Below are 15194 nucleotides of genomic sequence, written 5' to 3' on the forward strand. Positions count from 1 at the left end.
CGGGCGATCGACATGAAGTTGGCGGGGAAAAAGGTCTTCGAAGACGGCGATCGGCAGCGATCCGGCGGTCGCAGGCCGACGATGATTCGTCGAGGGCGAGGGCGTTCGATGTTTGAGGCCGAGCGGCCGATGAAGTAGATTAAGGATCGCTCAGGATTCGTTAAGATGAGAGTGGAGAGATTAATTTCCTTAATCCACCAGCTTCATTTTCCGAAGGAGTTTGGGATGGTGATAGGTAGAGTAATTGAGAGAGAGAGAGAGAGACAGGACTCTTGTGAGCTAATGAACATCTATATAGCATTTCACACAAATATCATGAGATAATTAACATTACAACCAACATTTTCGCAACTATATGAATAGCTAAATACATACGCATACATTGCGAGTTAATGAACACTTTCAACAAAACTGTTGCTTGTGTTTCTTTTTCGTTTTTTAAATTGCCTTACCAACAGACAGATTGGGAATGTCCGATGAAAACATACATACACTTCAGGCAATCTTCACTGCATCTGCATGCATTATTCAAGATCAAAGGTAAATTTAGTAGCTCTTTATATGTTTCTTTGGTGCTTGGAACTCGAATAATCTGAATAAAGCAAGCTCTCAACAAGCTTCAACATCAACTTGTTCATGGCAAAACTAATGCATCAGCGGTCGTCCTATATAATATACATATATAGAACTCCCCTACACTCCCCAGCTGAACTACTCTCAAGGAGGATGAAAGAAATGAGCCATACAGATTAGAAGAATGACATGAACCTCATCTCCTGCTCCTGAATCTTATTTGTCTGATTGAGTTTGCTCCTTATTATGCAAACCTTTTAGGATCACGAAACATCAATATTGCTGCATTGGAATTGTTGTTGTCGATCGAGAGAAGCTATTTCCTGCTCTTACTAGAGGAAACTTGAGCATCAACAAATCATCTACAGATCGGTAGAGCGATGAGCATACTCTTGAACCAATGCACCGAAGAGAGATGGACGTTCAATCAAGTTGGAGGGCTTATCAAATTCACTTGCTAGTCCTGATCAAAAAAATGCATATAAGATATCATTAAACTTTTAAATGTAATAGTATTATTCAAAAATTAAGATGGTATTAAGTCAACTGAGTATGTTATTCCACGTGAATAGAAATTAGAACACTGTCGCTTCACAAGAAGTTTACCTGCATCAATGACTAGAACCCTGTCACAGTCCATGACTGTGGGTATTCTGTGAGCAATGCTGATGATTGTACAAGCGGAGAAGTCTTCTCTGATGATCTTTTGAATCACAGCATCGGTTTGTGAGTCCACTGAAGCTGTGGCTTCATCCATGAACAAGATTCGGCTGCGCTTCAGCATGACCCTCCCCAGACAGAGGAGCTGCCTCTGTCCTACACTCCAGTTCTCTCCATTATCAACCACTGAGAAGCCAAACAAGTTAAAATGTGTGGATTATTAGTGATCACAAGTCTCTCCACTATCCCGGACTTTCTTTTTTCTGAACTAGATGTAATGGATCACTGGAGTAGTATGTGTTAGCAAAGGGAAGTTTCGGGGAGAGAAGTTGAGATCAAGGAAGAGGAAGAAGAAGAAGAGGATACCTGAAGCATCAAGCTTCTCAGGTTTTAAAGATACTGCATCTTTGAGTTGGCTGCGTTCAAGAGCCTGCACATATAAGCACAATGTGAAATACACATATTACCTACATCTATGTCTGTGTATGTGTTTGTGCGTACATACAACATGACTTATACCTGCCATATCTCATCATCTGAGTACAGCCCAATGGGGTCGATATTGCTGCGAACTGTTCCTTCAAACAGAACAGGTTCCTGAGGGATAATGCCAAAGCGTGACCTGAGATCATGAAGACCCAACGTAGATATGTCTACTCCATCAATAATTATTTGTCCTTCAGAAGGCTCCACTATACGGAACAAAGCTTGTATCAATGTCGATTTGCCACTGCCTGTCCTTCCCACAACTCCTATTTTCTCTCCTCCTCTGATGCTGACTGTAATGCCATGGAGAACAAAAGGAGTGTTTGGACGATATTTAACCTGAGCATACATCACAAAATTTTAGTTCAATTTGTCTGTTTGATACGAAAAGATTCTCAATTTGATGCATTGTTCGTTGAGTTTCTGCTGTAGGAAATTCTAGAAGAAAGCCTTTTGAAATTCGAGAACACCCAAGATTTCAAATAAAATACTATGTTTAAACTGATAATTTAAGAAGGTAAAGAGACATGAAATAGTGTTATAAACCTTCAGATTTTTTATCTCAATATCACCATGGGTGGGCCAATTTGGAGACGGAAGGCAATTTTTGATCTCCCATGCTGCCTCAGAGGGAATGTTGGTAAACTGCCTTATCCTTTCAACGGAGACCATTCGATTCTCTATAAAGCAACTGACCCAAGTTGCCCAAAAGAGTACAGCATTGAGGGTGAGACCATAGGAAAGGGATAGACCAACATATTCTGCATTCCACAAGCAAACATCAATTGCTGCACATCTACTGGAAGCTAAAATATACTTCAGGGAATTGGCAGAGGAATACCTGGTTTGATAAAATTGCTGGGAAGCATGATCATGAGCAAAGCTGAGATGCAGAGGACAAAACTTCCAATCAATTCTAAGCGAAACCCCAGCCACTCATTGGAACCATTGTTGTGAAAATCCATCCTTAAGCTTGAATTAACCCTATTCAAGTTTTCCTGGGAAAACCTATCCTCCTTTCTGAAGCAACGGATCGTCGTGACACCAAGAATGGTCTCTGAGAAGTGATGGATAACCGGGGCTTTCGTGATTGAGTCAAGTCGAGTTAGTTCCCGAGATGTTGCAAGATAGTAACCCTGCAGCCAAGAGGAAAGGAAGAACAACAGCGGAGTAAGAAAGTTGAACCAGTTTCTATGGAAGAGTAAAGATAACACACGCATGTTCCTTAGAACCAAGTCTTTAATACAAAAATATTTTTGGTATCTTTAGTACAGAAGCTGTGGAACTTTTCAAGGATACAAGTTACTGCACTAGAGATGTTAAGCATTGTGACAGATGGCACTTACCCTGTACCAAATATTCAGCCATATCAATGGAAGTATGAGTATTACAGTAGGCCATGCAACCTGACATGTAACGATGATTATGCTAAGCAGTGTGATGTACATTGAAGCAGTTAATCCCACGAAGAAGGGGAGGAAGAGATCAATGTTGGTTTGATCTGATGATGCCTGAAAAAACAAGTCCAAAATCAGTACTTGTTTCCCACATTACTAAATATTTCACTGGCAGCAGCTCAAAAGTTCTTCCAGTAAAGAAACAGGAACTTAAGAGAAGAAGGTGAAGATTAAATTGATGTGGCATGCTAGAACAACAGGGATGAGGAGATAGGGAGCAGCTCACCCGACTAAGAATTCTGCCAGATGGTGTAGTGTCAAAAAAAGACATTGGAGCATGCAGAATGCTGTTGAGGATCTGCCTGAAGAAGATCTGAGCTGTTTTAAGACCCAAGTATGCAATGAGAAAAGATCGGGCAGTGATTAGAACAATAGAAACCATGGCTATGGCGGCATAAACTTGAATGAAGAGGGATGGTCTGAATGAACTGGATATATCCGCTGATGTTTCGTATGCCAACCAATAGTCACTTGCCAATAGAGAGCCCTGCCACGCTGCTGCTACTAGCAACACTATAACTGCTCCCCACCACCCCCAAGCATGGGTTATGTATACCATATACACGTTCCAGCTGACATGACCAGTTTCCCGTTCCTCTTCTTCTACTAGTTTAGAGGTGCCTTTGCTTTTCTCTGGCTTGGGGGAGATGATGGACCCATTCTCCCCATTAGATTGTTCACGACTCAGAGCAGCAGGTTGATGATCATGATGATCCTGTGCAGAGCTGCTCTGCTCTACAAGTTCCATGGAACTATCATGAGCAGCTACAAGTGCTGCAAAATCGGTGCCTGGCTGTAGTAGCTCATCATACTTTCCGGATTGAACAATTGCCCCATCTCGCATAACCTGTGTGTGAGTTTTTTTTTTGGTTATGTCAGGAGAGAAGAAAATGGCAAGTAGTTAATCTACACATTGTTGGAGATATTCCATATTATTGATGGTGATGATCTCTCATGAATCAAGACTGTGGAATTATCAATCTTATTTCAGTTGCTACAGAACGAATTTCTCAGTGGGCACATTGTATTCCATTTAAAACAATTGCAAGTTACATAGGAATGCTCAAGTGATGCTCACAGCTAGTTGATTTCAAAAGATCAAAGAAGAATAAAAAGGCAGAACCCAAGGCTTCCTCAACAATAAGAAATTAAACTCGAGTTGGAAGCAGCAGTTTTATGCTGAATTACAACTAAGCTCAAGATAGTCACAATTTAAGAAACAAAAACACAGCTTTTTCCCAACATTAACTGACTATTAAGGTGTTATTATACAAAGAGTATATTAAGTAATCAATGTATTTAAGGAAAAAAATGATCATGAGCTACAGTTATTTTGTTGGTTCTTTTAAGGTCATGTAGGAAAAATATCATCTAAAATTAATGTATTACAGAGAAATGGTGACAACCAGCCTTAATTTATCAAGCAAATATAACTATTCAATCAAAGTCTCTGTTGAAACATCCGAATTGGTTAGCGCATTGTTGCACAAAGTAACAAGTCTTATGTTTGAGTCCGCACGTGACTATCATGTTAATGTAATGAAAATATATTCTAATTTTAAAAAAATCAAACCTTACAAAAATAGAGCATGAAACTTACCAGTATAAGATCAACATTGTGCAAGAAGTCCACTTGGTGTGTTACAAGCACAATGGTCTTCCCTTTGAGAACACCCCTGATACATTCCTGCAACGGTCAACGAAGTCTCAGAATCCTCATCTCAAGAAACAATAATCATGCACAAATTCCAGTAACACTACCGAACGATCATTATTTACGTTAACATGGCGAGTGACCAATTCGTTTACCACATATAAAATTCTAATAGAAGGGATCAGGAATTGCTACTACTGTCTAACTGCAGGAGATGTGAAAGAAAAAGGCACCTTGAAGATCTCTGAACCGGTCTGAGCATCGACGGCACTGAAGACATCATCAAGAAGGTAGATATCGCAATCCTGGTAAACCGCTCTGGCGAGCTGTATGCGTTGCTTCTGTCCACCACTGAGGTTAATTCCCCTTTCTCCAATCTCAGTCTGGTCTCCAAACTCCATCATCTCCAGGTCCTTCTCCAAGCAGCACACCCGGATGACCTCCTCGTACCTCTTCCTGTTCATCGGCTGCCCAAACAAGATGTTGTCTTGAATAGTTCCATTTTGAATCCATGCCGTCTGTGCCACATAGGCTGTGCTACCACAAACCTTGACCTGCCATAACAGCATCAAACTGATGTTGATATGCAAAATCCATTTTTTTATTGTGATTGTATAGCAATAAATGGACAAACATCTTAGAACAGAGGAAATTTAGGATTTAGAGATGATCAGCGGGTCAACCCTACAAAAAACAGGATCGGAACCGAAGAGGCAACGGAAATCTTGGGCAACCACAGTGATGTGACGAGAAAACCAGTAGCGTCTGATTGGATTGGGATAGAGAGGGGCCATTCACCTCTGCTTCCGTCTGTGCCACGGCAAAGACTCGGAGGCCGACGCACCGGGTGACGCAACGCGGCGCTGATGAAGCCCATCTAAATCAATCAATCGTGGACTCGATCAAAAGGAAAAATAACTCGCGCAATAGCTGCTCGCACTGGTTGCAGAGCGGAATGTGAAGCTACGGGTCTAAACTGACGGGCGGCAGACAGCGGGGGGGCTTTCTGGCCACGTTACCTTCTTCTTGATGGTGAGGCCAAACTTAATGGAAATGGGGTAAGGCTGTAAACGGAGTACCCTGCCGTGTGGGTTACATCTGAGCCTCACAGACTCGGCGGTTTAACAGAGTTCTCGCCGTCGCGTGATGAACCGGGAGCTATTCTTGTCCACGTAACACGAACCGGAGTCGGAGGTTTCTTTTTAGGTTTTACGTGAGCTGTTTTATGTTAATCTTTTTTGTTATATCCTTTTATAGTATCACTCGAAAAATTAACGGCGGCGATGGATGGAGGCGCGTACCTCGCCGGATATCTTGCGCATCTCGCCGATTATGCATGAGAGGAAGGAGGACTTGCCCGATCCGACGGTACCCACGACGGCGGCCAGAGCGCCGCGCCGAATCTGCACGTCGATTCCCCTGAGCACGGCGCTGCTCTCGTCGGTGTCCTCGTCGTCCCACGAGAACGCCCCGCCCGCCACCTCGACGGCGACTCCGTCGTCGCCGTCACAGCCCTCCGACCGTTGCACCGCGGCCTCCTCCAGCTCCCCGCTCGTCATGAACCTGTCCAGCCGCTCCAGCGAGATCACCGCCTGGGACGCGGAGATGAGCGCCTGCGGGAAGTTGCGCATGGGCTCCTGCAGGATGCGGAAGAAGGTGGTGGCGGTGAAGACGAGGCCGGCGGTGAGGCGCACCCGGCCGACGAGCACGCACGTGGCGAACACGAGCGTCGACACCAGCAGCGGCGCGCTCCACAGCACGATGATGTTGCCGGAGATGGAGTACATGAACTTGGAAAGGAACCCGTACTCGCCGTCCCGGAACTTGTTGATGCGCCGGCTGAAGTGCTCCTCCCACGCCTGGAACTTGATCACCCGCATGTAGCTGAGCATCTCGTTTGTAGCCTTCATCCGCTTGTCGCGCATCCCCATAAGCTGGAACTGGTATCGGTTGTTCCGCCGCGTGCCTAAGAGGACGAAGACGATGATGGCGGCAACGCCGATGACGGCGGAGGTGACGGATGGACCCAGGTAGTTGTAGAGGAGCGCCAGGGCGGCGCCCACCTGGAGGGGCATCAGCCAGATGTAGTGGATCTGGAGCATCATGTCCGAAAGCTGCTGCGCGTCCACGGCCATGTAGTTGACGATCATGCCGACGCCGTGGGACTGGCGGGCAGAGCAGGAGAGGCGGAGGCCCTTGCGGTAGAGGGAGGTGATGAGGGTGGACCGGATGAGCATGCCCAGCTTCTGCGACTGGAAGTTGTACTGGTGCGAGCAGAGCACTTCCACTAACTTGGCGAAAAGGAGGATGCAACATAGGTAGTAGCCCTCGTAGGCAGAGGTACGCTTGCCGGAGGTGTAGTCCACGAAGCGCTGGATCAGGGTGGGGCCGACGTACATGACGAAGAGCCGGATGATGGAGAGGCTGGCGGTGAGGAGGAGGCGCGGCCAGAAGCAGCGGAGGAGGGTGGCCCGGACCGGATGCTCCGACCGCACCGCCTGATCCGGCCACTTGGAACGGAAGAGCTCGTACATGCGCTCCGCCCGGTGATCCAGCGCCAGCGACGGGACGTCGTTGAGGTTGAGCGGTGATCGATAGCCCTTCTGGATCAGCGGGTTCATCCACGCCCACGTCAAGCGGGAGAGGATGGAGGCCGTCGCGTAGGGGGTGACGTTAGGTTTCGCTGCCGCGGCGTCGGACGACCTGGCCGGCTCCTCTTCCTCCTCCTGCCGTGCGACCACCGAGACCCCGGTGGATCCAGAGATCGCGAGAAACACAAGCGGGACGGAGACCGCGAGAACGACGACGGAGGCCACGTCGTCGACAGGGATGGACGCACCGCCGGCGAACCGGACGGCGGCGGAGGCGGCGAAGAGGGCGGCAAGGAGGAAGCTGGCGATCCAGTAGATGCGGAGCGTCGTAGGGTGGACGGCGGCACGGAACCGCTTCTCGTGTGCTACGAGGGCGGCGGCCGCGAGCTGCGACAGGAACTGGAGGAGCAGGAACACCGACTCAGCGACCATCCACCGGGAGAACGGGAGGCGGGCGCGGGCGAGGTCGAGGACGAGGAGGACAGCGTAGGAGGCGGCGAGGAGGAAGGAGATGGCGAGGGCGAGCTTGTAGCCGAGGCCGACGCGGACGATGACGCGGGACTCAGAAAGCAGTGGCTTTTCGGCCTCCTCTTCGGCGGTGCCAGCACCATCTCTCCGTCGCCGGCGGAAGCGGGAGGAAAGCTTCTGGATGGCGAAGACGAGGAGGACGAATAGGAATACTACATCGGCCACGGCAAAGAGCGCGCGCTGAGGACACGGCGAGAGGAAGATCACGCGAAGCCACTGAAGGAAGCCGGAAGCCGAAGACTGCAACGGATGGCCGAGGGAAGAAGGGGAGCACGTGCGAGAGGTGATCCATGGCGGAACCGTAGACAACCAAGAAGAAGAAGAAGAAGGCATGGTGATGCTTTCTGTCGTATGATTAGCCGGACCTCAGGCCAACCACCACCACCACCTCGTTCCTGCCGCCTTCCGCCTTCCGCCCTTTCTCTCGCTCCTTTGGAGCTGGTGCAGAATGGCGTGCAATTAGTAGGCCCTGCGACGGCATTGACGAGATATCAAGACCAAGAAAAATATTTAATAGGAAATCAAAGAAGACCAAAGTGTACCACCAAACAACTCCGTCTCATTCACTGCCGGGGCAACGTAAATGTGAGGAACCACAAGGGTAGTACGAAAGGTTGGTAGGCAAGCAAGAGAGAGAGAGAGGCGTTTTAGAGTGCAAGGTGCGGGATTCCACCGCTTATCGTCTCGCTGGCTTTAGCGGTGCAATTGAGAGTTTTCTGTACCGACCGAGGAACAGAGAAACAGTAGGAGATCCCAGTAACGCGCCAGCCGTGACCACAGGGGACCCCTAAAACATGAGGGAGGGGTTGACCAGAGACGAAGCTGCATGTGGACGGAAGAGAGACAACTGCTTCCGAAGAAATATTATAATGAAGAGGTGCGGCGAATGTGGAATCCGCCTCCTCCTCCTGTTAGATTAGCAGCAGATAAGGGTCGTGTGGGTTAGATAGCAAGGCGATATGGAAAGGCAACCTAGTGCTACTTGAGAGGAAATAATATGGCCAAGTGTCATAGATCCGATGTCCTGGTGTGGGAATCATACGTTCCATTGATGTAGATCTGATGAATGGAATTGGAGGTCGTTCACCAGAGCCACATAGGGTGATTGAAAAGTCCTTTTCATCCCTCCTTTTCTCTTCTCTGATTTTGTTTTTAGTAAGAGAATATGAAAAGAAGACCAACGTCAAGAAATAAAGTGCATTTTGATTATTCGAATTGGATTTTTTTTTTTTCTTTTACCGGTGAATGAGACAAGTGGTGGCAACTGGCAAACGTGTGAGTTCGTACTTGGGCTGTAGCTGTATACACAGAGAAATATATGAGATCTATTCAGGAGGCAATAAATGAGATTCTCAACGAGGAAGATTGTAAGTGTATCGAAAAGGTTGAAGCCAACGGACATATGCTGCTCTAATCACAAGGCATGCTCATTTAATAATATATTTGAGAAAACATTGTAGGTTGTTTCCCAATGACCTACCTACTACACACTCTTCCTATCGCAGGACATGTTTGTCTCATTAATATATCTGAGGAAATAAAAGAACAATACCATGGCAGAAATAATACCAGAAAAATACTCAATTATTTGCTCTTTGGAAAAAAAAATAATAAAGCCTTATTAACAATCCTTTTCGTGATTATTGCTCGGAAAAAAGTGTATATGGATGCATATATATTATTCACGAAGTTTAAGGGTACATTTGAAAATATATTTATATTTTTAATATATACTTGAAAAAGATTTGAGTAAATATGTGTAGTCGTAGAATGCTTAAAGTATTTGATAAATAATGAATGAAAACTATATTTTAGGTATGCAAGTGTTTGTTAGTTAAAATTATAATTTAAAAATCCTTTTATTTTTTTATTTTTTTTTTTTAAAAATAAATATATATTTTTATTTAAATTAATAAGGAAAAAAAATGAATGTATATAATCTTTCAAAAAAATTTATATGATCCGGATATATAATAAATAAAATATATAGTCATATAAATAAATATAAAAGAATATTTTAAAATAAATAAATAAAAATTCATCTTATATAGGACATAATACATGTTAGTTTCTCACTAAATTTAAAAATTCTAGTTAGGGTTTCAATTATTTAGTGACACTCTTATGATTTTAGAGTATGTCATAAAACCATTTGAAAATTTTAAGATTTTTGTTGTTTTAATTTTTTTAAAAAAATTATTAACATCTTGTAAATGCTGAAATGCAAATATTAGACTAATGTAGTATCGATATTTGAGTATTTGTAATACGATATCTAGATCAAATATGATTTAAAAAATATTAAATATTAATTTATATTTAAAATATGCATCGGACCTTAATACATGTTTCCAATGTATTTCTAAACACATCCTAATTTTAATATTATTCCCAGTAAAACTACAATACCCAAAATTACACATACTCCATATTTATTCTCTTATAAGGGAATGCGTCAATGTCGGAAAGTGCTAATAAATGAAGGAATAGTAGGGTGAATGAGCTGTGATGCACAGAAAGAGAAAGAACACATTATTAGCTTGCCACCATGAACCAGCAAACCTGCTGGCACATCACGAGGATGACTGGCATTTATGGAAGGAGGGAAATATTGGAGCTGCGTCATCGTCACTGTCCTCCGTGGCTAATTTCTCATTGTTAAAGTATGTGATCCGGCCACATCGATGATCACTTGGGCATAAAGCTTCATTACAGATCATAAATTGCAGTTTGACCGATCTCTGGTGTCGATAAGGTGACCAGATTTGGTGGGGATCTAAGTATCTGAATCAACCATGCACATTATACTTAAAGGGACAGCAGAAGTTCTTTATGCTTTCACACTTTGCCACTTTTTTAATGAACAAAGTAGAGTTTGGAGCAGAATATTTAAATCGAATAAAAAAAAAATAGAATTAGCACTAGTTCTATTTGAACTGATTCATCAGTAATTTAATTTTAAATTAATGTATATCCTCATCGTCACAAAAAACACACATAAAATCGTTATCCCTTTAGGATTTTTGTAATCAAGAAAATAGAAAACCATTAGCCCAATGGGACGGGTTGACTATTCATTAAGGTGAGGGGCAGCATATGATTATGTGATATTCATAAAGGAAAGAAAAGCATATGATACCTCTCTCTCTCTCTCTCTCAAATCAAACAAAGCAAATGCCATAAAGTGGGGAAGAAAAGGTTCCATTTGGTGGTGGTTCGGATGCTATGTGAATACTTCGTTCATCAGAGAGAAGAGACGAGTCACGGTACCAAAGCAGAGGATAACAATGGATCCTTCTCACCAAACCCTGGCAATAGTTGACGATCGGTCGAATGGTGATTTAAAATAGTGCAGTAAATATATCGAATGCCATGAACTCAGATATGGGAACCAGCGACGTGAGTATCTTATAGTTCTCAGCAGTTACCTTGGGAGACGCAATCTGCGGCGAACGAGGGAGATCACCGGGCTTTGAACCAAGACGGCCGCGTTCTCGGTGGCGAATGGGCGACAGGGAGAAGGACGAGAGAGAGAGAGATGGCACCGGACGCTGTTGCTGGCCATGGCAGATGAAGAGAGAGAGAGAGAGAGAGAGAGAGAGAGAGAGAGAGAGAGAGAGAGAGAGGGGTTATATATATATATATATATGCAGTTTTATGACAGTGTCGTGTCAGGCTTCGGTTACACGGTGGATATCAAACGGTTCGATCGGTTAATTTCACTGCTGTACTACTTATTATCTTTGGACAAAATATAATATATCTAAAATTAAAAACATATATATATATATTCAATTTCTCATTCTTTTCAAAATATTTTTCATTTTCATTGGGGGGTGAGAGGACAAAACACTTTTTCTGACCATAACTTTATCACAAAACCCTCCTTTTTATTACCAGCCACAAAAATTGTCAAAAAAGATCAGCCACAAAAAAAAAAATAAGAGAGAGGAAAGGTGTCAATCAAAACTTTCTTAAGTAATTGGAAGAAGCATCCATCACAACTTTTTTCATGCACATGTATCTTACTTAAAAAAAACATCAATGTTGTCAGATAGTTAAAAAATATTTTTAGATATTTTATTTTCTTATAAAAATCTCTCTCTCTCTATCATCAAAATAAATAATAAAATATTTAAAAAAATAACAATCACATGAACCTCGATCCATATACAAATAAGATCAAAGTGATATCTTGGGATCACGTTGCTTGTTTGGTTTCAGCGTCCCGATCGAGAAAGATTCCAATAATTTTGTCCACCATAGCCTAAAGCGGATTGCCCATCATGCACTTGCCTTTCATTTCATAGTGCAGCTTTTGATGTCCGTGATTTTAATGTGACCATTTAGATCTTCATTTCCGATATAAATGAAGGTTGATTACTTTAACTGTTTAATATAATAAATGTTCGTCCATTTTAAATATCTGAATTGATTAATGAATCATTAAAAATTTTCTTTTTAATTTTTTTAAAAAATACAACCGGAGCTCTTAATTAATACAAAAGTATTTAACAACACATCGATTAGCTACCGTATTTCATAGCGAATTTTGCACTCTTTAATACATTCTGAATACACTTTGAAATCTTGACCACCTCCATGTTAAAACCATTCATTTTTATAAATGTTTAAAATACACATGAGAAAATTATTTTGTATAATGTTATTCTTATAATTATTGATTTAATTTTAAAAAAAAAATAACATCTTTGGTGATTGATATGTCATGCTAATTGAATTTCATATTAATAGAAGATTAATCATCCGATATGACTGCTTTTATGATGCCCAAAGATATAGTTCTACCTATTTTGAAAATCTAAGTTAGACACTCTTAAGTTTTCTTCTCACAATTTGGTTATGATAAAAAAGATAAGCTTTCTTCTTATTATTTATAATAAAAAAAGATAATCATAAGTTTCTTTTTTGCTTTCCGGTATAAAAGCTCGCTTTTAATATATAAAAATAAAAGATTTTTTAGAACTATTAGATTGATCAAGAATATCTTGATCCATTGAGCTCCTTAGGTATTATCTGAATGAAGACCGAGATCGAAATAGATTTTTCGTTTCATTTTCTTAAAATGCATTGCTCTTGTAACTCGAGGTGTACAAGTGCGAATGCTAATATCTTGATCCATTGAGCTCCTTAGGTGTTATCTGTACGAAGACCGAAATCGAAAAAGATTTTTCGTTTTATTTCCTCAAAATACAATGCTCTTATAACTCGAGGTGTACAAGTGCAAATGCTAATATCTTGATCCATTGAGCTCCTTAGGTGTTATCTGTACAAAGACCGAGATCGAAAAAAATTTTTCGTTTCATTTCCTCAAAATGCAACGCCCTTGTAACTCGAGGTGTACAAGTGGGAATGCTAATATCTTGATCCATTGATCTCCTTAGGTGTTATATGTACGAAGATCGAGATCAAAAGAGAATTTTCGTTTTATTTCCTCAAAATGCAACGCTCTTGTAACTTGAGTGTACAAGTGCGAATGCTAATAGTCCGAAAAAATATTTTATTTTTACATTTGTCTAGACCACATAACAGATTGATCAAGATATCAACGATATTTTTTTAACACGCGTATTGAGTTTTGATTCATCAAGAATGATAATTTTATCAACTTTACACAAATGTATCTTAGAAGAGTGATCGTAGATTCCATCTATATCAAGTTTATACCAACTTAATTCGTTAAGCTAAATCGAATACACCGGAATATATCAGACTCTATATATCTATCTTGCAAACTGTGTTAATTCTGTCCACAAGATTCGAAGGTGATTAATCGTTTTCAAGGTATCGTTACCTCACATCGGCGAAAGGGCGAAGCAAACAAGCGGCGAGGACGGCCATGAAGCCGACGTGAACGAACCGAGGAAGGGCGTCTCCTCGTGCGGCAGAGAAAGGAAGCGTCGAGCTCCACACGGCGTGGGTTCCACGACGATGACGAAGACGACGAGGAAGACGAGATGCATTGGGATCATCAAGATACATTATCGGTCTCTAGATTCGTCATTGATGACGATAATGAATTAGACGACGGCGTATCTGTTTGGTCTCACATCAACATCAAGAATGAAAAAGGCGAAGTCTATGTTCTAATCGAGAGGAAAGTAGTGTCGCATGAATGATGTTAAAAAGTCATACAATTGTGGTCCTAATTGGTGATTGATTGAGAGAAAAGGTTGTCTTGAAAGGATGGATGGATGGATTCCATGGCTACAATTCAAAGCATGTTGTTGACCAATCGGGGATGACAGCATGTGTAGCGGAGTAGCTTAGGCTCCAACATATCGGTCAATGTTTGATTCGATTGGTCCGGTGTTATGGGTTTGCTTTTAGGACTGTCTTTTCTTTTCTTTTATCCCTCTCTATTCAAATTAACTACACATGAGGAATTTGGGAGGTCTTCTGGTTGATCTAAAAAATTAAATCCAACTAAACTCTTATCTCATTATTTTGGATTGTTCGTGACATGATCTTTACAAGTCCGTGTAAATATCATGATCCCGCTCGTAAAAGTCATGGTTTTTCTTCGGTAAGATTAAATTTTGTTTTTTGAATCACAAACCCTTGTAATTTTAAAGATAATATAAGTTATTAGCATAAAAAAAAAAGAAAAAGAAAAAACAATCTGTGTTTGAAAGGCTTCATCAATTAACAATTGATACTTGAAATATTATTAGTCAGTGCACAAGTGTTTGGCTATCTAAAATTCATTGAAGTGAAATGAGTTCTCAAGCCTTTCTTTTTAACTAAAATTCTTTTTTACTACATTTATCTTTCCCTATCTTACTTGTAATTACAGGTAATAAACAAATGGGCAGTATAGTTTACTCGAAGCATACTGCGCCGCACTATGTTTCAGATTAGATCCGTGTCTCATCTCTCATTCCTCCGTCCTCCGTCCTCCGTCTTGTAGCCATCAGAATGTGCGTAGCGAACGAGACAAAGTGTGTTCTTTTAACCCCTCAGAATGTGCACAGCGTCCAAGACAAAAGAGAATGCCAATAGGAGGAAAGGGTAGGGTTGGTGGATCCCATTAGCCCTTCTTTATGTTCTCATGGATCTCTCCTCCGAGGGTGGGGTAGCCGCGCAGGAGTACGTCCTTTTAATTGGATCAGTCCCACAGCAACAATGAATGCCGTGATAACAATCTCTTTGTCCTCGTGTGTACTGCTTTTTTTTTCTGGACCTGCCATGGATTCCTCATGCTTTGGAAATGGCGTTCACCCA

At 42.2% G+C, this 15194-nt stretch overlaps 1 protein-coding gene and 1 long non-coding RNA gene across 2 annotated transcripts; both read right to left on the minus strand.

The window, feature by feature from the left end:
- Positions 1-536: 536 nt before the first annotated feature.
- On the minus strand, positions 537-8844 carry LOC103969985 (ABC transporter C family member 14). The gene is made up of 12 exons (XM_009383623.2): positions 8492-8844; positions 6132-8418; positions 5064-5384; positions 4777-4863; positions 3403-4023; positions 3066-3230; positions 2561-2855; positions 2266-2480; positions 1753-2058; positions 1600-1663; positions 1180-1419; positions 537-1036 (listed from the first exon to the last, which is right to left on the minus strand). The coding sequence occupies exons 2-12, from the start codon at positions 8280-8282 to the stop codon at positions 936-938; spliced, it is 4566 nt and encodes a 1521-aa protein (XP_009381898.2). The 5' UTR covers positions 8283-8418; positions 8492-8844; the 3' UTR covers positions 537-935.
- Positions 8845-10947: 2103 nt separating this feature from the next.
- On the minus strand, positions 10948-11558 carry LOC135605300 (uncharacterized). Its single transcript, XR_010484413.1, has 2 exons — positions 11378-11558; positions 10948-11257 (listed from the first exon to the last, which is right to left on the minus strand). It is a non-coding gene; the product is annotated as an uncharacterized LOC135605300 (long non-coding RNA).
- Between the last annotated feature and the right edge of the window lie 3636 nt (positions 11559-15194).

Source organism: Musa acuminata, chromosome BXJ2-2 (assembly GCF_036884655.1).
Source record: "Musa acuminata AAA Group cultivar baxijiao chromosome BXJ2-2, Cavendish_Baxijiao_AAA, whole genome shotgun sequence".
NCBI lineage: Eukaryota > Viridiplantae > Streptophyta > Magnoliopsida > Zingiberales > Musaceae > Musa > Musa acuminata.